The sequence below is a fragment of the Diadema antillarum genome, unplaced genomic scaffold, assembly GCF_040938485.1.
Source record: "Diadema antillarum isolate AM-2024a unplaced genomic scaffold, OU_Dant_1.0 scf00000211, whole genome shotgun sequence".
NCBI lineage: Eukaryota > Metazoa > Echinodermata > Echinoidea > Diadematoida > Diadematidae > Diadema > Diadema antillarum.
The window spans coordinates 1,299,215-1,323,650 of NW_027271100.1; the positions used below are offsets into that span (position 1 = coordinate 1,299,215).

General features: G+C 38.5%; 1 protein-coding gene across 1 annotated transcript in view; it reads right to left on the reverse strand.

Annotated features, from left to right (window-relative positions):
• Window positions 1-24,436, reverse strand: part of LOC139724340 (uncharacterized) — a 90,047-nt gene that overhangs the window by 6,049 nt on the left and 59,562 nt on the right. Inside the window, exons 5-7 of the mRNA XM_071635491.1 lie at window positions 5,209-5,405; window positions 2,627-2,806; window positions 1,761-1,875 (exon numbers count right to left, since the gene is read on the reverse strand). Coding sequence (XP_071491592.1) covers window positions 1,761-1,875; window positions 2,627-2,806; window positions 5,209-5,405 — 492 coding nt within the window. The remainder of the gene's footprint in view (window positions 1-1,760; window positions 1,876-2,626; window positions 2,807-5,208; window positions 5,406-24,436) is intronic.

Below are 24,436 nucleotides of genomic sequence, written 5' to 3' on the forward strand. Positions count from 1 at the left end.
TGACGAAAGATTACCTTTGCACATCTACGTACCACAGTGGTAATGTGTGCCAAATTTCTAGCTAAACGCTTGAAGACTAAAGAAAGTTAGCTGAATCCACAATATTTTTGTATTTTTTTGGTTAAAAAAAGCTGTTACCATGGCAACGCATTGTTCATCACTGACGAAAGATTAAGTTTGCACATCTATATACTATAGTGGTCATGTGTACAAAATTTCAAGTCAAATGCTCTAAGACTGAGGGAGTTAACTTCATCCACAATATTTTCGTATTACTTTCATTCAAACTATGCTGTTACCATGGCAACACATTGATAAAAAATGACGAAGTAGTAAGTATGCACATCTACATACAATAGTGGTCACATGTGCCAATTTTTAAGCCAAATGCTTGAAAACTGAAGGAGTTAGGCTAATCCACACATTTTTGTATGATTGGTAAAAAAAATTATGTTGCCATGGCAACAGATTCATCACCACACACATCAAATGTGTTTTGCACAAATATACATTACATTGATCGCATATCCAAAATTCAAACTGAATTGCTACAAAACTAAGAGATTAGAGCAATCCACAACATTTTGTAAGATTTATATGACAATCTTCCGTTGCCATGGCAACGCATTATGAAATAATCACGAAAAAGGTCTCTTGCACATCTGCCTGTGATAGCGGTCACACATGCCAAATTTGAAGTTGATTGCTCAAAAAATGAGAAAGCTGTTCGATCCACAAGTTTTTATGAAAATATGCCGTTGCCATGGCAACGCATTATGCGATACTAACAAAAAAGGTGTCTTGCACATCTACCTTTGATAGCAGTCACACATGCCAAATTTGGGGTCAATTGCTCAAAAAATGAGAGAGGAGTTCGATCCACAACATTTTGCTAGATTTTTTAAAAATTTGCCGTTGCCATGGCAACTCATTATGCAATACTAACGAAAAAGGTGTCTTGCACATCTCCCTTTGATAGCAGTCACACATGCTAAATTTGGGGATAATTGCTTAAAAAATGAGAGAGTAGTTCGATCCACAAGTTTTTAGGAAAATATGCCGTTTCCATGGCAACGCATTATGCGATACTAACGAAAAAGGTGTCTTGCACATCTACCTTTGATAGCGGTCACACATGCCAAATTTGGGGTCAATTGCTCAAAAAATGAGAGAGGAGTTCGACCCACAAGATTTTGCAACGGACCGACCGCCCGACCGCCCGACCGCCCGCCCGACAGACCGACCGACCGACCGACCGACCGACCGACCGGCCACCCGACCTCAGGATGATTCCTATATACCCCCCCCCCCCCTACACACTATGTGTGGGTGGGGGTATAATAAACTCAAGTCAGAACTGAAACATCAACTTGGAATCATGAAACATTTAAAGGTTCACTCTGAATATTTGTGTGAAGTATTTGTGCATACCTGCCAAACCTAAAATTCATGAACAAGGAATATCTGGGAGAAAATAATGCAAAAATAGGAATTTTCATCCATCTCATATGGGTAACTATCAGTAGGTGTTGACAAAAATAGGAACACAATATTAAATGAAGTTTCTTCTTTCCTAAAAAATAGAAATGTTCCTATTAAATGGGAAAGGTAGGCAAGCATGTAAGTGACATTGAGATGAACACTTCAACTTTAGCATATATGATTCCTGCTACCCAATGTAATGACTTTTATAATAATAAAAACAGGCAAACGACTCTCCTCCCAGAATAATCTATCTGCAAATTCCTGTCATTTCTCACCGTCGGTGGTCTTCTTCCGCCAAACCTTGCCCATCGGCATGCTCTTGGGCCAGAACTCGTCGCTGATCCTCAAACAATCCTTGCAGAACTGCCTACTGCAGTGACTCGACAGCCCCTGAAGGTTTGAGAGTTAAGAGCAAAAGGAGGAAAAACAAGGGATGATGCAAGGGTTGCTATGGAAACAGCATATCATCACTTTGGCTGTAATGCAGACAGCAAACAATTTCTCAAGCGTTCTCTCTCACGATGTCCAATAATATGTTTTCATTAAATCATGAAAAGGAATATAGTTTCAGCAATTTTTTAATCTCTGTGGCAAAACTATTGCAAAGGTCTAAAATTTGATTAGCAAGACCGGCCTCACACTGTGTGACTTTGATTATTGATAGCTTGCAATATGTTTCAACACAACACTGAGCAATATTAAGCATCATTGCTCTCTGTTGCAAAATCTTAAAAAATCACCAGCTGTTGTATCGCAAATCTCCCCACACTGTGCGCCATCTGGAAATCTTCTGCCATCATATAGCAGGATATCGCACAGTGTGAGGTAGGTTTGAGGGTCGTGTTGACTCTTCTGGAAAACATCATTACTGCCACAGCTCCTTGGAGGATATTTATGGTACCAACACTTGAACCAAATCACACAAATTCATCGCTAATTCAGTAAAAGTCAACCCATGCACTTCAAGAAATAGCTGAAATTAAAATTTTTTATAATTTCTTATGCAAAATCAACAACCTGCTTGACCCTAACATATTCAATTCTTTTGAAAAGCCCTTCAACATACAACATATCTTGCAGTCCAGGGCTTCTGCCTTTCATGGCATATGTACACAGGGTTGTTTATAGTTAACATGATTACCTGAAGGCGGCTCAGTTCACCGTTGAGTCTCAGCTGCAAGGCCTCCATATTGGCATGGAAGGTGGCGATGGCTATCTGGGGCTGCTGGCGCCGAGGGCTGACCGGACCCTGCGTCGTGGTCAGTCCAGAACGGAGGGTGGGTAGCAGCTTGAGGGCAGACATGGCGTGGTCACTCACCACCTGCTCAGGGTCAGAGGTTTAACACTGTCATTTCCACTGATACCTACACTGTACATTCCACTAAAAAAGCTTATGGCATACATGTACTAAAGTAATATTCATCAAAGGCTCAAATAAGGGGAATTCCTCCATGAAAATTAGTTTATGTGAATTAAAGCAGAAATATTACTGACACATGACAGTGAAAGTTTGAGCAAATTCCAGTCATAACTGAGAAAGTTATGAATTTTGATTAAAGTTGTAGTGAATCACACACAGATAAACATCTCTGTGATGCCACACATGATGTCATCCCCATTTGCCACATACTACACAATAAGAAGTTTTCATTCCCCACCAAGTAGATTTCCAATTGTACATGCACCATTCTTGCAATCATTGTAAATATTTTTATGTACAACCCCTGCAAGCAAATATATATATTTTGTCTAGAGAATTTTATGTACAGAACAAGTGGAAGGTGAGTTCATATGTTACACCACAGAGATGCTAATTTGTACTTGATTGATCACAACTAAAAAAAAAAAAAAATCTTTTGTTTTATTTGGAACTTGCTCAAACTTTCACTGTCCTGTTCCTGTTATTTTCTGCTCTACTTGGTATTCACTCAAACTAAGTTTCTGGGTGGAATTCCCCTGCAAGTGCTGGTCAGTACTCTTCTACAAACAGCAATGTTCTCTTACCATACTCATGGAAGGCATGATTTATGTTGCAGTTAAAGGACAAGTTGACCTTCATAAACATAAGGATTGAGACAATGTAGCAATATTAGTAGAGCACATCATTGAAAGTTTGAGGAAAATCAGACAATCCGTTCAAAAGTTATGAATTTTTTAAGTTTGTGTGTAGTAACCGCTGGATGAGAAGACTACTGCAGTGTATGAATAACTTAGATGTCACATGCGTACAACAATATAGAGAAAATATAAAGAGAATTTCACAAAATTCCATCTTTTGAAAAAAGTACACATTCCCCTGACTCGTTACCGACAAATGTTATGGGTAATATTATTCCCCCTGCCTTTAGAAAGAGGGAAGTCAAGAGCTCTTTTATTATGCGAAAAAAGTGAAATATGTTGAATTTTCTTTTACATTTTCTTTATACTGTTGTACGCACATGACTCACCAACTGTTGTAGTCTCCTCATCCAGCGGTTCCAACACAAAAATTTTAAAAATTCATAACTTTTGCATCGATTGTCCAATTTTCCTCAAAGTTACACTGATGTGTTCTACTAATATTGTTGCATTCTCTCAATCCTTATGTTTATGAAGGTGAACTTGTCCTTTAAATTGTTTGTGATATTCACTTCCACGATGTCAACTTACTTGTATTTCAAGAGGGATTTGAGGCAATCGCAGCTGACAATAACTGAATCTACCATTGACCACTCACTGGGCCGTCCCAAATCCAACCACTCTTTAGGAGATTTCGAACCTTAAAGTTTGACATCGAGATTGCATGCATGAACCATAGATCACATCGAAACCTCACAAATATGGATCAATTTCAAATTTATTTTTCAATGATCTGTAGCCTTACACTCCTGTTCAGAAACTGAAGATATCTATGCTTCATGTGAGTCCATGGCAAGCCAGTGGGAAAATCAGTGGTGGTTGTCATTAGAAGACATTACAAAATGGTGGTATGGACCCGAAAATGTGAATAGTCTTCAGTTTTGCCTAAAGGCCCAACTTGACCTTTCAACTGACCTTTTAATAGTATACTAATGACCAGCACTAACAATCCCTCGATTGCACTCAGCTGCATTGCCTGTAAATTACAAACCCATCGTAATGAATTGCTTGTGTGTGCTATTCACTTAGAATGGAGCAGGCACTGGCCTTTAGAGATCTTGCCACAGCATTTCATCAGGTCTTTATTCTATAAAACAAATAATGCGCATTCTTGGTTGGGCATTACTAAAATTATCCACCCTCCATACCTTTTGAAAAGTCCAAAAACTTGTCCAAAGTTACTATCAGTTGGATTATATACAAATGATGCACAGGACAGGGTGGATCGGTGAGAATTAGATGCGCAAATTTAACTTCGGAACTGTTTACCCTCCAAAGTTAAACGAGAGCATCCAATTCTTACTGATCCACGGAAAAAGGCCTGTGCATCATTCGTTTTATAAAATGGGCCCATAAATACATGAAATTTGACTTTTTGCCCCATTGTGCGTCCGGTACATTTACAAAACTGTGCAAGGCTTGAGCCATGTGTTCGGATTTTACTAGACACATGGCTCAGTATGGATCAGTAAAAATCAATGCATGATGATCGACCACTCAGATTGCAGAGATTCTAAAGCCCATTTTATAATTTTTACTAATGACCTGTGCTACATGCCTTATTTGTCTACTGACACACTCACGCAGAGACACAGATTGACTCACCCTGAGGTCCCCATAGCAGATGAGCAGGAATGGCCCTACCACCCCATTGGTGAGGAAGTCCTGGCTCTTGAGCTGGCACCACTGGGCAGCCGTGCCAAGACTGTCCGCCAGCCTGGTGAGGGCTTGGACAACACCAGCCTGGCAGTGGGACACCTGGGACTGGGCCCCATGGGCTAACAGGTTTAGTCCATTCTTGCCTGGAGTATAGTCAACCGTAGAGGGATGGAGAGAGTTGAAGTGAAAGTGCAAGAAATGAGAGAAAAAAGGGAAAAAGGAAGGGACAGAGAGGGACAGGATAGAAGACAGAGAAAAAAGAGAAAGACAAGAGAGAAGAAAGGGAAAGAGAGAAGGATAGACGGGAATAGAGAGTGAAGCAAGAAAGAGAGAGATGGGGATAAGATAAGAGACATAAAAGAAGTTTTATCATCTACAGCACAGCTTTGATGGACTGGTTTCAAAATCTGACTCATGGAAAATGTTGCTAAAACTAGACATTTGTATCACCAATGAGCTCAAGTTCATAATTTGTGTGAAATTTTCATTTATTGATACCATGAAGCCATGCCACACAGGTAGGGCATTACAAGTAAGGCAAGGTCTCCATGATATAGGACAAGTGCTCAAACGTTTAATTGGTTACATTGTGATTTATGATTGCCCAAGCAACCTGCAAAAATTGATTTGATCCAGCAAACATCTGGCAAAAAAAGCTATTCACCAACATCTCACCACCAGCCACAATTGCCTTTACATGATACAAAGAGATACATGTAAATATGTGGTGTACAATCATGGTTGTGTTCTCTCATGGAGCCTATGTCATACTGCAGTTTTTGTAGAATTATTGCAAACATCTACAACCATATTTTTCCATAGTCGACTCAAATACTACATACCGTACACTTTGTACATCTAGAGGAAGTTAAATACATTCCAAATATAAGCTCAGACAATGCAAGTCTGCCTTCAAACAACCAAGCAATAACCATCTTACATCTTTCCTATTATACACACCCTCAGCACAAAATGCCAAGGTATCTAGACAAAGCGTGCCAAACTCAGCATGACTTCATCCTCATACAACAGTCAGACATTAAATACGGCAGGAGACAAGCTAAAGGGATTACTCAAGAAACCTAGACCTCTCCCTGACGACCCTGTGGAGGAGTTGAAATAATGGGAATTACATTTATTTACTGCAATTGATCGTGAGACAGGACAGAAATAACTTTCCATTCTTGAGATGGACACAGGAAGTACAGTATGGAAACAAGGACATCTTCCTTCCCCAAAGTCCATGCTGATACTTTATGGCACAGCAAGAGCTATTCTTGCTCCATCCTCTTCATTTAAATTGTCTGAAGGCAATATTGAAGACAGCTATCACCATAACATCAGGAGCCCCATTAGTCAACAGCGGTAATGAAAAGGTGATCCTGGTTTAAGTTTGACATGGCAAGCATCTACACCAGAACACTTGACCATATAAAAGGGTGTGTACAGTTCTGGTCAAGGTGAAGATTTAGCTTTTAACGTTTTGTGAGATATTCAGAAACCACTCTATGAGATGTCAAAGAGCATGCAGTAGTAAGGGGTATCAAAAGTTTATTCGATGAAAATCGGTTTTGAAATGGCTGAGATATCCAAAAACAAGGTAAAACAGAGATATCCTAATAAAGTTGGGGCATGTCGCCTTTTATTGTTAGCACTTTTTTTGGATATCTCAGCCATTTGAAAACCGATTTTCATCAAATAAACGTTGAATCCTTCTTAAAATCACATGCTCTTTCATATTTCATAAGCGGCTTTTCATTATCTCACTTAGGAATGTTCAAAACATGATTCCCTACCTCAACCAGTACTGTACAGTCCCTTCAACATGTATGCATTTGATGAATCCGTTGAGCAAAATCCTTTTGCATAAAAATATTCACCCCCTCAAAAAAAAAGAAAAAAAAAAGATAGGTAATAGTGTATAAGATTACCTACATGAACGTTTGAAATGGGATGGAAGAATTTAATTTGGTGATACAGTCAAAATATCCATCTTTTCAAACATTTAGGGAAATGTTCATCATATTTCAAACAATATTCATCAGACAAAGGGCAAGGATAGATTTTTTTTCTTAAATCAAAAAGTCCTTCAAGTAATATTCTAAGCTTTGTCAACATTTGGCTTGAATCACTCTGATATAAAACAGAATTGTACCATTTTACGCAAGCAAAACAAAATTTGTGCAATAAGAATCACACAGGCACATGATTAAGTTTTATAAATTGTTATATAGAAAAAGAAATATACTCAGTGATTAGAGATCTACCGATTTTTGTCTTGTTGTTGGCAGATTCTTTGAAAGAAAGTCCCTTCTCACCACAGAACAGATCAAAGTTTGTAAAGATGAAGACTTGCATGGGAAGGAATATAGAAAATAATCCATCTGAAGGATCAGACCTATTATTGGAAGAGGTTATGAGTCTTGAAACAAAGTTAAAGGACTTATAACCTTTCTAAAATAAGATTTCAAATCCATGAGATATGGAACTTTCTGTATATTCCCAACAACAATTTAGTCATCATCCGCTATATCACTATGGGTTAGTCAAAGTATTTTGAGAGAATTATCTGCCTTCAACTTATATATTCAGCAGCAGCTTTTTTTGCAGCACTGCCAACAAGCCCACAGCTAGCCAGCTAGGCACAAATTTTATGCAGCTTTAGTGTGTTTCCAATTGCACCCATGCAAGAATGTGTGCCTTTACTCTTTTTACTGCTGCTTCCTTTGTTTGCTATTTATTGTAATATGTACAGTTCTTGCATTCTTTGTAAATGCTTCTTATTAGATGTGGAAATAAATGAAATGAAATAAAGACATACATACATGTTTTGCCCACATATGTGAGAAAACGTTGGCAATAATATTCTGCCTATGGAGTAACTAACATTTTATACAGTCCACTATCACATGAACACATAACAGTTGCTGGTGTTTGACTAAACCCACATTACACTGCTGAATGTAACATTATGATGAACTGAGAGTATCCCGCTGGGATTACCTTCAGCAGAGTCACTTGCTCTCGGATGGAGCCCTGGGCCCTATTCAATAAAAAATTTTATGATGGCAAGTCTTGCTATAGCATCTTTCCATAGCAACTGCCGATCTGTGAATCAGGACACTGGATTCTTGTCATTACCATGAAATTTGCCATTCCAGCAAGAGTTGCTATCCTAACATCTCTTCATGAAATGCAGCCCAGATTTTATCTTTGACTGATGCTGTGAATATGACTTTAAAGGTCCAGTTTACCTTTGGGAGCAGTGATTTAAAAAATGTTCAAGATATCACATTTGATGCATATGAGTAGGTCTGTTGTATCACAAAACATCCTACCATATAAAATTTTTGCAATAAAGCCTAAAATACAAGGAGATATCAGGATTTTTCTTAATAAACTGTAACTGCAGACGGTTTAGTCTGGAAAAATTTTAATTACAACTATTGTTCACATTTTGTAAATTTAACAATACTTAACATTGATTTTACTGATTCAAATTTTTTACAGTGGTTGTCTCTATCCCTAACTTATAATTTAGAACTATTTCAAAGCCCTAATGCTGGGTTTTATTTTCATCTGCAAAGGGTACTGGTACTGTAAAACGAGAAATGTTTACGTGCATTTTAATTTTGCGAATTTCGCGAGCGTAAACATTCGCGAAATTAAAATGCACGCGAAAGTTCTTTTGTACACTATATGCATTGAATGCCAGTGGCACTTCGCGAAAATTTCATGCAGCAATAAAGGCAGTCGGCTCCAATTCGCGAAAAATTCATGCCGCGAATATATCATGTTTTATAGTAAATTATGCCTTTAATATGGCAGTCTTTCTCTAGTCATCTGCCTCTTACAGTTTGTACCCAAGATCAAAATTTCCCCAGCATACTTATGATTTATAAAGAATCAACGACACTGACATGATGAGCAATGATGCTGTCTTCTCAACATCTCATCATAGTATGCTGGTCTTCTCTCATCTAACTCTCTAATGATTGGTCTCAAATTACTGTAGGAACCTAATTTCCTGTGTACTGATCCAACAGAACCACTCGCTTCAAACCATGTAATGTTTCTTTTCACAGCGTACCGCTTACTGATGACATAGCTTAAAAGGCTCACTCTTCACCACAATGCTCATGATCTCTTATTTCTAGCAGCATATATGGCTTCTCCGCCTCTCTACTATTCTATCAAATCTCTGCTCTCTCCCTCTCCCTCCCCCCCCCCTCTCCCTTGCTGTCTGATGATACATGTCTCAAGAGTCATTTGTCTCAAGTATATTTAGACTACATCCCCCATACTGACAGCTTTCAAACACAGACTGCCAATTCCTGCTCTGCCCGAGGAATATGTTTTTGGGATTAGAGCTCAACATGCACCAACATGCACCGTCTGTTCCTCAACATATCATACATTGTATGTGATGATGTTTGAGCAACAGCCATGTTTGAGTAGGTGGCTCTGCATATACCAAGGAAACAGCTCAACAGAAAAATAGTGCACAGATTTTCAGGACACAACCAGAAAGCTTCAACAGCCTACTGCCTCTTATTTTAGCAATCTATTTGATTATTGAGAATAAGTGAGGTATGAGGTGTAGATGAATAGATAGAATTTGTTCTGCTGCTGCATTTGTGTGAGTGTCTGCATAAAGTCTACTTCAAAGCTCTTGCTATTCTAAACCATGGAGGTAGTTGCAGCTCAATGTCTATAATATGATAATCCAACAAATTTCTTAACTAAACTGTTTCTATATTTTAACAATAACAATACCCAAAGAGCATGAACAGACTCACCAAAAGAAAATCACATCAACACTGCTTAACTTATCACAGATCTGACTCCCTCCAAATCTAACCAGTACAAACACAACGCCTTTGGTTTTGTTTTGTTTTGTTTTGTGTGTGTGTGTGTGTATTTTTTTTTGTTGTTGTTGTTGTTGGTTGAATCATTTGGACTGGGACCAAATTTTCATACTACACAACACTATCACCACTCTATAGGTATCTTTCCTTCCGTTTAATTCAACTAACACATCCTCACCCCCAGAAGACAGTTAGCCACATCCCATGGCTGTGTGATTGACAGCTGATTACACAAGGCCATACAAGCTTGCTTCACTTTCTTTCTTGCCGACATTTTCCGCGTGATGCTTTCCCTGATACAAATTGTAGACGCGATCCTTGCAGAAAAACCAACACTGACAAGACATGATATTGTGCATTCTGGATGCACTAGGGCTGTTTATAGTAGGCATGGGAGTGCTAGGGGTAGTTAGCCCTCTATGGCAAACTGTACAGATCAGACCACACATTGTTTCACGACACACTGGCAGCAGAACAAGACAGGAACACAAAATATTGGTTGAAACTGACAATACACAGAACAGACCCACAGGAGAGATGTACAGATATATCTCGTTAAAATTTCTAATGTTCTTTGGGCACAAATGATATTGTCTGGCCACCTTGAGACAACAAGAACTAAATAACAATAGTGTGTCTAAAAATACTACATTTAGCAATCACAATGATAATTTAGCATTTAAATGCACCATCCATCTGAGTTAATAACTTAAAGGCATAGGATATGCATAGCATTTGAGAGTCTCATCATTTTTCATAAACCTGCAATACCACATGAGTGAGTTGGATTTTAATGACAGCAAGTTTGCACAAAACTTCTATAATTTTCTCTATGATTATCTTAAATTCCTCAATGATTTCTGATAGCTGCATGCTTTCACAAAATACATTGTATTTGCAGATCCTTGCAACAAAACTTGACTAGAATATTCTGCAGCAAAAAAAAAAAAAAAAAAAGAAAGAAAGAAAAGAAAAAGGAGTCAATGATAGCGTATCTTGCCAAACTTTAAAGGGACTGTACAGTACTGGTTGAGGTGGGGATTCATGTTTTGAACATTCCTAGTGAGATCATGAGAAACCTCTTAAGAAATATGAAAGAGCATGTAATTTTAAGAAGGATTCAACGTTTATTTGGTGAAAATTGGTTTCTAAATGGCTAAGATATCCAAAAAAGTGATAATAATAAAAGGTGACAGGCCATGCCTTTTATTAGGATCTCTTTGTTTCATTTTGTTTTTGGATATCTCAGCCATATCAAAACTGATTTTTCATCAAATAAACTTTTGATACCCCTTAAAATTGCATGCTCTTTGACATCTTATAGAGTGGTTTCTGAATATCTCGCAAAAACATTAAAAGCTAAATCCTCACCTCGACCAGAACTGTACACACCCTTTCACCCAAACAATCTTGACAGCGTTTACTGCAGATTTCAGCATCAGTTTGTAAACAAATGATGCATGTTTTGTCCCTTTGTTCATCAATCATTCCAGAAAGAGTACAGGCACTGTTTACCTCCAGCTTCTGTCACTTCAGTTCCCATCAACCATCCCTCGACCCAATTCACTCTGTAAGAATAATTGAGAGAAAGTCCAAGCAATTCTCTTCCCTGGCCTTTTCATTCAGTTCCCCTCTTCCCGTTCTTCTCTGCAAGTCTGGGTGGACTGGTTGCTAGCATCGTTAAATTAGTGCCCTATGACTACTTGGATGGTGATAAACTGGGGTTTGGCATCAAGGAAATCCTGATCATGGCCATTAGTAATAATATCTTGTTGTTGTTGTTGAAATTTTGAAGAACCAAGAGTTGCATAGCTGAGCAGAAACCAAATAGATTTGTGAAAAAATACATTACTGGAGATATTAACAATCAAAATCTCATTTAGGAGACTTCACAAGACCAAAACACACTTGAGATCTCTTCAAGTCTACATGCAAAGAGAACTCATGTTCATTAAATGTAATCTAATCTTTAAATCTATTTATATTGGTGGAAATCAATGCAGTGAGAGGCTGGAACTGAAACTATAAAAATTTACTGCTCCTTATCATCACTCATAGAGAACTGGCATGATCTCAGTTCCCTCAATTTACTCCTTTGAGTCTTGTGTGGCTAATACCACATCTACTTTAGATCAGGGCCTCAGATACACAGGTTAAACAATGGGTACACACTTCTAACTCTTAATGTGGTTGTTTGTTGCTTGGCTAGAGTGACTTTCTGTGCCAACTGGAACAGTTATCTGGAAAGTAACTGTAATGCAGGCAGACTGCATACTCTACCTAATTCCTACTGTGTCAATATGACCATTCTGTTGTAAAAAGAGGCACATTGCTACACCTGAATGGGTTTGTAACTTCAACTCTAGGTAAAGTTTGGATGGACTGTGGAATGCTGATGGAAACTCTTGGCAAGATATCAAAGCTAAAAGCCTGGGCACATTAAGGGATAATGTGCCCACATTCATGTATTCTTGCCTCCAGACTAAGAGCCACACATGGATACCTTACATCCTGCAATCAGCATACAGTCCCTTGTCGCTGTTACTATTGATCTCTGTAGATTGTTTTACACTCAACAAGACTCCTTCCATTGTTAAAGGACAAGTTCACTCAAATATATACAGTGTGGATTGAGTGAATGCAGCAATATTAGTAGAACACATTGATCAGTAAAAGTCCAATCCATTCAAAAGTTATCAAGTTTTAAACTTCTGGTGTCACCACTGCTGGTTGAGAAGACTATAACTGTTTGTGGCATCACACAAAAACTGTAAAAACTCAGACGATAAACATACAATGATTGATTAATACAACAAAGTGAACATTGACCATGGATTTTGCAGTGTGTCTCACAGATAGTTGAAACTTTACTTACAATGTCATCTAAACCAGAATGTATCATTATCATTAAATGGATAACAATAATGATAGTCACATTTTGCCAAACAATAAATCACCAACACTGCAAGCTCATAGATGCACTGGAGTGTAAAAAACAACCGGTATGAATACAGAGACAGTGCAAATAATTAAGATTATGGCAATCTATGGTTATACAAAGTGATCTTCCACTCTGTAGATATACATGGAGCAGGATTGAAGAAAGGCTAACCATCCTGGTTAACAAAAAGAAGAAAAAAGAGTGCATTCACCTAAACCACTGCCCATTGTGATTGGTGATAATCAAATCAGAAGCATATTGGTGCATACAACACTGTTTGGCATGGTCTCTCCTATTACACTGGCATTCCTCCCCTCTTCCAAATTGATTTGAACAAAGGCATGGAATGTAGTAAAAAAAAAAAAACCCATTTAAGATCCAATGTGAGTGTGTGGAGGGGAGGGGGGGGGGAGATTCAATGTGCAGACAAGAAGTTGGCGAGAAAACTTCACTTCTTGAATAGAGTGACACAGTTGAGCTAAAAATTCCACTGCCACATGTACAACACTGCTACTCCACACATCATCATTATAAAAGAAACCATGAATTACCATCAATCCCGAGAGTTTGAAAAAGTGGAGCATTTTCTTTTTGATCCACCCCACTCTCCCCTGCCCCCCCCCCCCCCCCCCTTCACCTGACATCCCTCAGGTGGAGAGCCGTAAGGCCATGCATGAATTATTGATCCCTCTGCCGGTGAAGATTGAAAGTTACTAAATTGTAGGAATACTAACAAACATCACTGCACCAAGCTCTTGGGGGCAGCATGGGGGCAAAAAAAAAAAAGGTCCTCCAAATGTGAGCACAAACTAGACATCATCTTAAAAACAAAAATATTTGGCAGGTCTCTATCGAATAGATGAAGAAAGGAGAGAGTGAGAGTGAATTTGATTGTCTTCCCATCAGTGAATGCATATTACATCTCAATTTTTTAACTCACAAGTAAGGTTTGGGGCTTTCCGTGTCCATTGATAACTTCCAAAGCCTTTGTCATGTGATGTGATTATGCTCACTCAGATCAACTCAATGCTAACTTCATTTCAGCAATTGTACCCCAGCATCAATCGTACCAGGCATCCGTGCACAATATGAGCTATTTTGGGGGTTGAAAATGCAGGCACATGCGCTTCTATTGAAAGTACCATCACGAGCTAGTGGACGTACCTCTCTGCCCAGTATTTGAACAGCCAACTGTATGACCCCAACTGCAAATAATCAGTCCCTATGGCCATTGTCCCTCTGACGTACATTCCTGCATTTTGGACACTACCCTCAGTCAAGATGATGATCTGAAATGCATGTCGCTTTGCTGAATAATGCACAAAATGTGTAGAGGCCTATCCAGTTTACTACTTGTATTTTAAAAAACAAAGACAGCACATACATCACAGTTACTAGACAAGAAAAATTCCAACCTAGTAGGATCAAATCAGTCACTTGCTCACTATTATGCTCATATATCTTGAAGATTCTCCATATCTAGGGTAATGATTAACCTGAAAAGTTGCCATGGTTACACAGCACTGTCAAATCGTCATCACATCAAGCAGCCTATAGCTGCAGACTGGGCACGTCTCAACAGCCAATGACTGATCAGCACATTGTGTCTCCGTCCCAGGGAAGTTCGAGTCAAACTGATACCTTTAGAGTCAGAGTTTGCCCCAATATGAATACTGTAATAGGAAATACCAGAGCCCGTTTTCTTTTTCCATCCCAAGCCTCAAATTTTTCTCAAGTTCAAGTATTTCTCTATCTGCAAATTTTGCTGAAAATTCTGGTTTTGTGGTGTGATTTTTTCTTCAATTTGTCTCCCTCTGTAGATATGAATTTGTAAGTTGCATTTGCTGATCTACATTTTTTGATAGACATGTCTGAAATGTAAATCAGCAGTTGTGATCTAACAAATTTCACTTGTACAGAGGGAGACAAAATGAAGATAAATCATACCACATCTTCACCCCTCTGCTTGATTATCTTGTGCTTTAATTATGGTTTTCTTAGGTATAGAGATTGAGCAAGGAACATTTGTTCTTCAGTGAACAAAGTGCACATAGAGTTGTGTCTTGGGCTGTATCATGAACCTTAATTACTACATATCTTCACTTTGCCAATCATCACTAATTAAAGGACAAAAAGTTACCTCACTTGGCTATCACTCCACACACCCAATACCCTAAAGCTTCACATGTACTCTGTGTTTAAACTTTTTTGAAGATTGATATAAATTACGTCTATATTTCCATGACTCCATCAGTTGTTGATAAGGCAATGAATTAAGCTAATAGTAATCACACATAATGCTACAAAACATGTTGCACTACAAGTAGTTGCCTGTGGTGCAACATGCGAGTCTGAACTGTGAGACTATCCACCAGCAAACTGTGTGTAGCATTCAACATAAACATCATGATAAGAACTACATCCTACGAGGTAAAACGGAGATATGTACATATTTTGGAGACCGTAACCTCGCGAGTGCGGGAGCATGTAATAGCAGAAGTACTGAAGACACGCGCCGACTAACATTGTGATCTCTAATTTATTGATCGCCATTGCTGCCGGGATCTCCAAACACGACAGGGTGGCAGACTAAATAGATGGAGGCTTCACTTTTCTCTCTTTCATTCTTTTTTATTGAGCTGCAAACTGTAATCTAAGCAGTGCATGCATGCAGCAGCACAAACTGGGAAAAAACTCACATGAAACATATCTAAAAGAAAAAAATGTTGAAATAAAATATATATGAAAAACACTGAGCTGTCAACATTCTATAGTGTAATACAGACATTTTGGCAGCACTCTGTTCAAAATTACATTAGTTTCATTGCTGGCATGCTACATATAATTTTCTGAACATAATATCAATTTGCCACATTTGTGTTCACTTTTTTGTTGTTGTTTTTTCCAGTTTAACTGTAATTACAATGTATACTCAGGTTAAGATAAAACAGAAATTGTTCAATCCTGATTCCAGATTTTCTCATACACAATCACTGGCATCTAAATACTTTCAACTGCATCTCATTTCAATGCCCATGTGCTGCTTGTTACAGTGAAGTAATTTCTAAATACTGATTTACTCTTTGCATTTTGTCCTTGATGAATTAATGACAGCAATGATGTATCAATATTATCAGCCATTCTTCATTTTCCCTTATAGAGAAGCATACTTCATGATGAGGAAATATATTAAACTACAGATGTAAGTTTTAGATCTGGAGTTATATAGGGTTGTGCTCTATCGTGTGCGCCGAGTATCACTACCACATCATAATGCCACTGTCATTTAAAGAAGCTTGACTTGTAATAATCTACATATGCCTTGACAACATCAGGAGCTCAATATAAATGTAAATACGATCCCCACAATTTATTTGCGGATTAATTCATTTCAATGTTTGGCCTGCCTTATAAACAGAAGTTGTTGCCCTTCCACCCATGTTTCATATGGTAAAGGGGTTGCTACTGAGCTGTACATGTACCTGAAGAGTCTAAGTTTATTCTTTGTAAATTCATTTCCCAACTACAATTTCTGAGGGCTTTTCCAACTAAAGAAAAACTTATCAAAACTCTGGAGTATTGTCATTATTTTGCATGTCAGTATTACTTTTATGAGCTTGATATCAACAGGTGCAAATTTTAATCATGGGGAAGAGAAGAGCTCTTAAACTTGGCATCTATCATACACTATGCTCTTAATTCTCGCCATACACTCAAGTTTAGCTGGCTAAGGATAAAGGGTATCAACCTCTGAAGGTGAGCACACAAGCAATATTTAAGTATTCTCGCAATCGCAAAACCTTCCATGTGATGTTACCTACAGGATGTTGAATCCCACTACACAACTTTCACATTTAAACTGCATGCCATTAACGAGACGGGGGTAACTTTATTTCCCAACCTGCATGATCATGCCATCGCTGCGGAATTCCAAATGCTGTACGTCTCATAATTTCGCTCCACCACATTCATGAAATATTCAACCTGGCCCACATTTGGACGAGGCTGCTAGCCATAATCAGTCTCGCATTACCCTTTTTGTTGAGAGTACATGTGCTGTCTTATAACAGAGGCACTTCATTTGTTTGTTTGTTTGTTTGTTTGTTGTTTGTATGTTTGTCTTTCTTCCACAGTGAGCCAGTTGAATTTTCAATGAAGGGTTATAATCTGTGCTGTGATTTGTTCTAGCAGCTTACATTAGATCCTCTGGTGCAATCAAATTGTCACCTCATCTGTGAACAGTTTTATAGATACTTATACAAAAGATTCTCATCTAAATTTTTCAATGGACCTTTCACAGCTACATCTTCTCCATTCCCCATCCCCCCCCCCTCCTTCCTGATACATGGCACCATCTTGAGTATGAATCTTGCTGAGAGGCACTAGCTTGGCATCCTGTGTGAAACCTCTTTGCACGAGTGATACAAAACAAGACGATGGTATTTAAACCAGGACATCAATGGTCTGTGAGATAGGTGACTGAAACCTTTAAGACCCCTCATTATCATATCTGTCATTCTCAGAAACACATTCATCTCATTTCTATTTGACAAAGAATCGGGATGACATCTAGCAGGCACTGGGTGGGAAAGAAAAAAGAAAGTGTGTGTGTTGGGGGGGGGGGGGAGAGAAGGGGGCTTTATTGCCAGACAAATACTGGAGGCTAGAAAGGAAAGTAAATAACTGAAGGTGATGGATGGTAGCCATGGCTTCCTTAAATTAGAATAAATTGCTGCAAGGGGCACATGACTGCCAAATCCCAGTGTGAAGATTCTAACCCTTGCTACAACACATCCGTAGTGAAAACAGAAATTGTGCTGCTCTACTCGCTTCAAAAGGAGTCGCTTCTCCCCCGAACCCCACAGCTGCATCGTCTGATGATGATGATGATGATGATGGTGGCAATGCTTGGCTTCAGCATAACATTCATCAAGTTGTAGCCTGAACTATATCTTTCCATTTTGCCGCAACACATGGAGCTATCTCAGTTTTAGAAAAACCTCCTTGCCATACAAGCCTAAAAATTCAATTTTTTTACTTGAAGACCCGAGATGTGTCTATGATAACACACTTGTGCCAGGTCTGCTAAGACAACAATGATTAAAAATTCCAAGTCACCACTCCCTCCCCCTCCTCCACCTGGGCAATTTAGTCCAAAATTATTCCTCTTAAATGGCAAGCATAGATTATGGTTTTCAAGTACATTCCAGATGATTTGAAATGCAAAAGCATGGCCGGGCTTTCTTTTGTCATGCTTTCAGCTGCAACATCCTAACATCTTGGATCACTTTCCTATCATAGAAAGGGAAGTACTCCTTGACTCTCACGACCCAACAAGCCATGGGAGATGCTGATTATGATCATCAGATTCTACAACATGTGGGGGTGTTTCAGCAAGTCAATTATAACAAGCGCACTACCTGAATACAAACAAGGCAGACACAATTTATGCATGAAACGATTAACTTGATCATAGCCTTAACTTGCAATGCATAAGGTAACCTTTGACATATCATAATAAAAACTGATGGATGAGATGAAGAAAGGAGGTGAAGAGTTCCCCCTGGAAGGAAGGAAGGAAGGAAGGAATTGAGTAGACTATGTACGGATCTGGCCATCAGCCAGTGTCACATCTGAAATGTTTGCGGTATTTATGAAAAGGTCCATTATCGGTGGTGTTGAGTGATGATGACTACTCTCATCCTCTTAGATGGGTGATTAGGGGCCTCGTACTGCACTTCACGATGAAACTCTCATAATAATACAAGATGATTTCCTTTAAGAGCACTATTTACAACTCTTCACTCATAGATGCATGGGATATAGATTGACGAAAAAGTATTAGCTTCATTCTGCTTTTTAATTCAATCATCATGGAAATTGCATCACAGCATTCTATTCACTGTCTTCACGAAACAGTCATATTTTTTTCTTTATGGTAACAGTCAAAGATCTTCAGTCCTTATTAACATGAAACATGTTTGTTGGAGATTGCAATTTGACAATGAGGTGCTCATTATCAGGCTTTGGTGATTTAGTCACTAGTCTTGAAGACAGTAGCCACTGGGAAGAGTTTATACATTCATCACACTTCCTCTGTATTAAGCTGTGTTTAGTTTTCCTTTCTTTGCCTGCTGCAGAGTGGAGACTAACGCTGCAGTGCAGGAAACACCATCATATGAAAAAAAAAAATGGTATATCTATGCATTTTCTGAATTCCTGGACCTTTACAATGATGATGCCACCTCAACAAGCTACAGGCTTTCCTTCCTGATCAAAATATATTTCCCTCTCTCATCTCATCAATGTTTCCCCTTTTTACCCACCATCTAGTTCTGCATTGCACAAGATATCAGAAACTATAAGTCAGCCTCTCAGTGCTGTATGTTCACTTTTGCACGTAGACACAATCAAGACCTTTTCTTGTGTATCATGTAAAATGTCACGGTCTACCTCAAAACCATCAACACAATTAAAACATTCAAATTTTCATATTCATCTATCAAAAAAATAAATAATAACAAGTGTAAAATGGTGTACTGCTGATACAAGCTGAAAAATAGGGCTCTCCAACCCATTTGAATTAAGCGAAACCCCCCCCCCCTTGTTCCCGTGTGAGAGGAATCTATTCAAGATAGTGGGAGGAGAATCACTCACAGCATGGTGCTTCTTAACATGAAGATTAACTAAACTGTGAAGAAATCATATGAAAGAATTGATATTCACACATTACATCTAGCACTTAAAATCAATGTGATGTGAAATGCTGGACTAGGCATAACTGTCATAACATATTTTTAAATGGATATTCTTGACAAAAAGTCCAGAACAACACATTAAACCAAAGGAATGTAAAAAAAAAGATAGATTCACAACGAGCATTAAAAAATTCTGTGATGTTTCATTTTCATGCAACCAACAGAAACTTAAACAGACATGAAGTCCTAAAGATGCTTTAGAACCACACACACACAAAACTTTTCCATACTTTAAATGAGATATTTCATCTGCTATTCTAAGCACAACAGCTTTCACCTTCATATGATTTTAATGATTATAGGCAAAAACAAAACAAAACAAAACAAAAACAAAGCAAAACAAGCATAACAGAGAGAGAAAGCTCTTCATACTAGCAAAATACAACTCACAATACTTTTTTAGATTGGGGAGAAAGGGAATCAGAATTGGCCAATGAATACTGCATCACATCACCGATGGGCAATAAGTGGAATGAACTCCTGAACAGAGGGAAGAAACTATGCTGCCTTTCCTACCCCCACTTTGTTTTTTTGTTCGTTTGTTTTAAATCTCTACTGAAATCTTGCACACGTCACAGGCATCACGCATTCTTCACATGCCTGCTTGCTACATTGAGAAAAGTCCTGACAGCAAGTCAAACAAATTTGCAATATCCGTGCACTCCAGCCATGAATTGTGCACATAATAATGGACAAATGTAATTTGACATCACACCAGACAAGTTTGTGAATGCTCCAGCAGCTTTTAGTGCGATGCATCTGACCAGAAATGCAGACACAATTTGATTGATTTATCCACTGATTTGATTTCAATCGATGTTTCTTTCTTTTCCAGATTCTACGCAAAAGAAGAAGAAGAAGGGAAAAAGCCCCGTAGATAATAACTTCACAAAATGAGCTGCCCACCCTTACTGCAGCCCTGCGGTGAATTCAAATAAAGGCTGGTAGTCTCAAAGTCAAGTCTCAAGTATGTCTACTTCTCTGGTGTGTCTCTACTGAAACAACCTTTTGCCTACAACAGTATCTTGAACGGTGAAAATGATTTGAGATGCTCTGCAGAAAGCAAAGTAAAGGAAATGAGAATTATCACAGCACTATTTCATGTAATGAGCAGTCTTTTACTGACACAAATATTTTGCTCTGTCTATGTACATGAGATTAAGTAAGGGTAATGTTTTTATGTTCTTCTGTTTTGATACTCTTATGCACTGATATGGGAGAAAAAACCCAAAGAAAGCAATAGAAATCCAATTTCATTCCTTCATCTCTTCATTAGTGTGGTCTGTGGAAGAGATGTACAAAACAGTTTGGATCCAGTATTTCCTATTATGGCATATGTGAACCGCTACAACAAAAGGATCCGAAAGTCGGGGAGGACAATCTTCTTAAAATGGCATGACATTATTCCCTTACTCTTCTACTTTAATTTCATATATAGCACAACACATAAAAGTAATCGGTTGCAGAGATATCGATGATTTTATTAGCACATTTCAAGTGGTTGTGGAAATCAGAGTTTCAAGAAAAATGCCTTCAAAGTTTTCGTTCCGACGTTATCGTGATCAAGGGGAGGCGAGACAGTTTTCACCGCTTGATAATAGAAGGTATGCTCCTAGCGACCTCCGCGATGTTCATTCAAGCGTAGCGCCAGCGGTCTACGTATGACCAATCAGTAATCAGGATGCCATGCACTGACCAATAAGACCACTCCTTCATTGCTAGGGGTGGAGTCTAGCTGCTGCGCTAAATCCAAATCTTCGGACACGTTTCTGTTACATCGAAAGTCATAAATTCACGGCCCAGAAAAATGCTGATTTCTCGCCTTTCATTTGATCATTTAGCTTCGAAATTTCGGCAGATGATAGACAAAACATTAGACTACAAAATTATGCCAAAAACAGAAATCCGATTGTTTTGACCAATTTTGATGATGTGACTTCAAACTTGATTTTCTCGGCTCACCCGTCAGCGACTTTAGGATCCTTTTGTTGTAGCGGGTCACATATAGCTAAATGTGTGTTTTCACATCTACCGCTGATAGTAGATTACATTCATTCTTTCATCTGTACCTGATCACTATCTCTTGATGTACCTGCTATCTATTCCCTCTCATTCTAGTTCTCTTCTTTTTTCTTTTTCTTTTTTTGGGTACTCTCTATTAAAAAATGTGTAGTAAATGTGTGTGCATCTAACAGGCTTGCTTTAAACCACTACACAAATCCATGTTTGCAACAATGGGCAATAAAACTTGGTAAACTTGTATTTGGAATGGGTTCACCTTGTGATGGTCATGGATTGAAATACATACATTTTGCACAATAGTGCAGGAACTCCATGCACAGTCTGCTGTACTGTGTCTGGCATGATAGACTACTACCAAGTGGTTTTTATAGTGCTATTCCACGGGTCTAGGGCAATTACCCCCTGGGCAATTACCCCGGGCCCTTCCCCTGGCCCTAATCCTAATCCTAATCCTGAACCTAATCTTAACCCTAACCCAAACTCCTAATACTAAACCTAACCCTAACCCTAATCTTAACTCTAACCTTACCACTAACCAGTATTTAGCCGGGGGGTAATTGCCCTCTGGGGGTAATTGCCCGGATACGCTATTCCACACCTCAGTCCAGGTTGACTTCAATATGAAAGCAAACTTACACAAACATATGGTATTACAGTTTCATCATAATTCAACCCAAAACAAGAAATGAAACTTAGATTTTTCACTTGTTTACACAAAAGAGTGATATTTCATGGAGCCACATACCCAAATCTAAGGAGTTAACAGGTGTGTACAGTTCTGGTCGAGGTGAGGATTTAGCTTTTAACGTTTTGCGAGATATTCAGAAACCACTCTATGAGATGTCAACGAGCATGCAATTCTAAGGGGTATCAAAAGCTTATTTGATGAAAATCAGTTTCGAAATGGCTGAGATATCCAAAAACAAGGTGAAACAAAGAGATCCTAATAAAGTTGTGGCCTGTCGCCTTTTATTATTATCACTTGTTTGGATATCTCAGCCATTTGAAAACCAATTTTCATCAAATAAACGTTGAATCCTTTCATATTTCATAAGAGGTTTCTCATTATCTCACTTAAGAATGTTCAAAACATGAATACCCACCTCAACCAGTACTGTATACAGTCCCTTTAATAGTGCACTCTTTACACAAACTCTATTCAGCTGACTAGTCTATTTCCACAAAAAAAAGGATTAAAAATAGTTTAAAAATATATATGTATATATGTGTAGATATGTGTCCAAATGTGTGTATGTGTGTGTGTGTCTGTCTGTGTGTATTCCTTTTTCATTATATACTGGTACACTGAGTTCTCAATGAAATGATTGTTCATGCTTGCTGGGAGAATTTCATCACACATTTACTTGAATTCTGCCTAACGAAGAGAATTGTGCATTTTGCCTTATACCCATCCACTGTAGTCTCAACAGAATGTCTTTTTTCTGCACTTACTCAAGACTAGACAACCTTTCCATATACTACTGCATTTTAATAATTGCATAAACTGACATTATAACTAAAGTGAATAAATTAATTTCTGTAGTTCACGGTAACTGTTTGCCAAAGGAACATCTCTCAGTTTTCATGCATACTACCACAGTAAATGGCAAAACAGTCTGTATAAAAGAAAAACAAGATGAGAGTGAGTCTGCTTTGTGGAGACTAAACCCCGGTATGGCTCATTAGTGCAAGCAGCGAAGTGGTTTTGAAGGATGACCTGGTTTGGGAGATGGAATGCATTTTGCCCATGTCGGAGATACCTGTGGCATCGGTGAAGTGAAAACAGGACCAGAGGACTTCATTACAGTCATAATACCCTCAGGATAATTCTAGCCCTTTCTCCATCCTCTCTTGACCTCAAACAACATACATTGCCGGCAACACCCATAGTCAGGCTGTACGAACACAGATTCAGATATCGCCATTTCTTCCCTCCACTCTCCACATCTTTTTTTTTTTCATTCTAATTAATATCATGACACCTTGTCCAATTCTAATGCAATGCCTAAGAACAGGGCCATCTTGTACGAGACATTTGTCAACTGTGGCTGTCCAATGCTGCTGCATGTCAGGAGTGGACGGTGGGGGGGGGGGGGGGGGGCGGCTTATGCAAATATCTGCACCATTATCAACATCACCACGACTCTTCAAATATGACCAACATTGAATCCCCCTCATTAGTGGCATAGGGCCAGACTGAATAGAAGACCACTGTCGCTGCTCTGCACATATAGGAAATGAGTTGGATCACTTCTGAGCTTTCTTTTCCACTTTCTATTTAGGTCATCCAAGCATTTTTCGACTTGATCTATATAAATTTGTCTACGTATACCACTTAGGGTAATTATAGTGCCTATCACTGACTTAAATCTTACAATGGGTTGATAAATTAGATTACCAGATTTCATATAACATTCTAACAGCCTCTAATATTAATGTAATCCAAATGATCTCAAAAGCAAATATGGTCATTCTTTTCAAATAATAGATTTGACAACATGAGTGTAAGGGATGCACAGGGTAATCTTGCTTCTTGATTAAAAAAAAAAAAAATATGCAAGCATGCATCTATTTTTATTCCACAG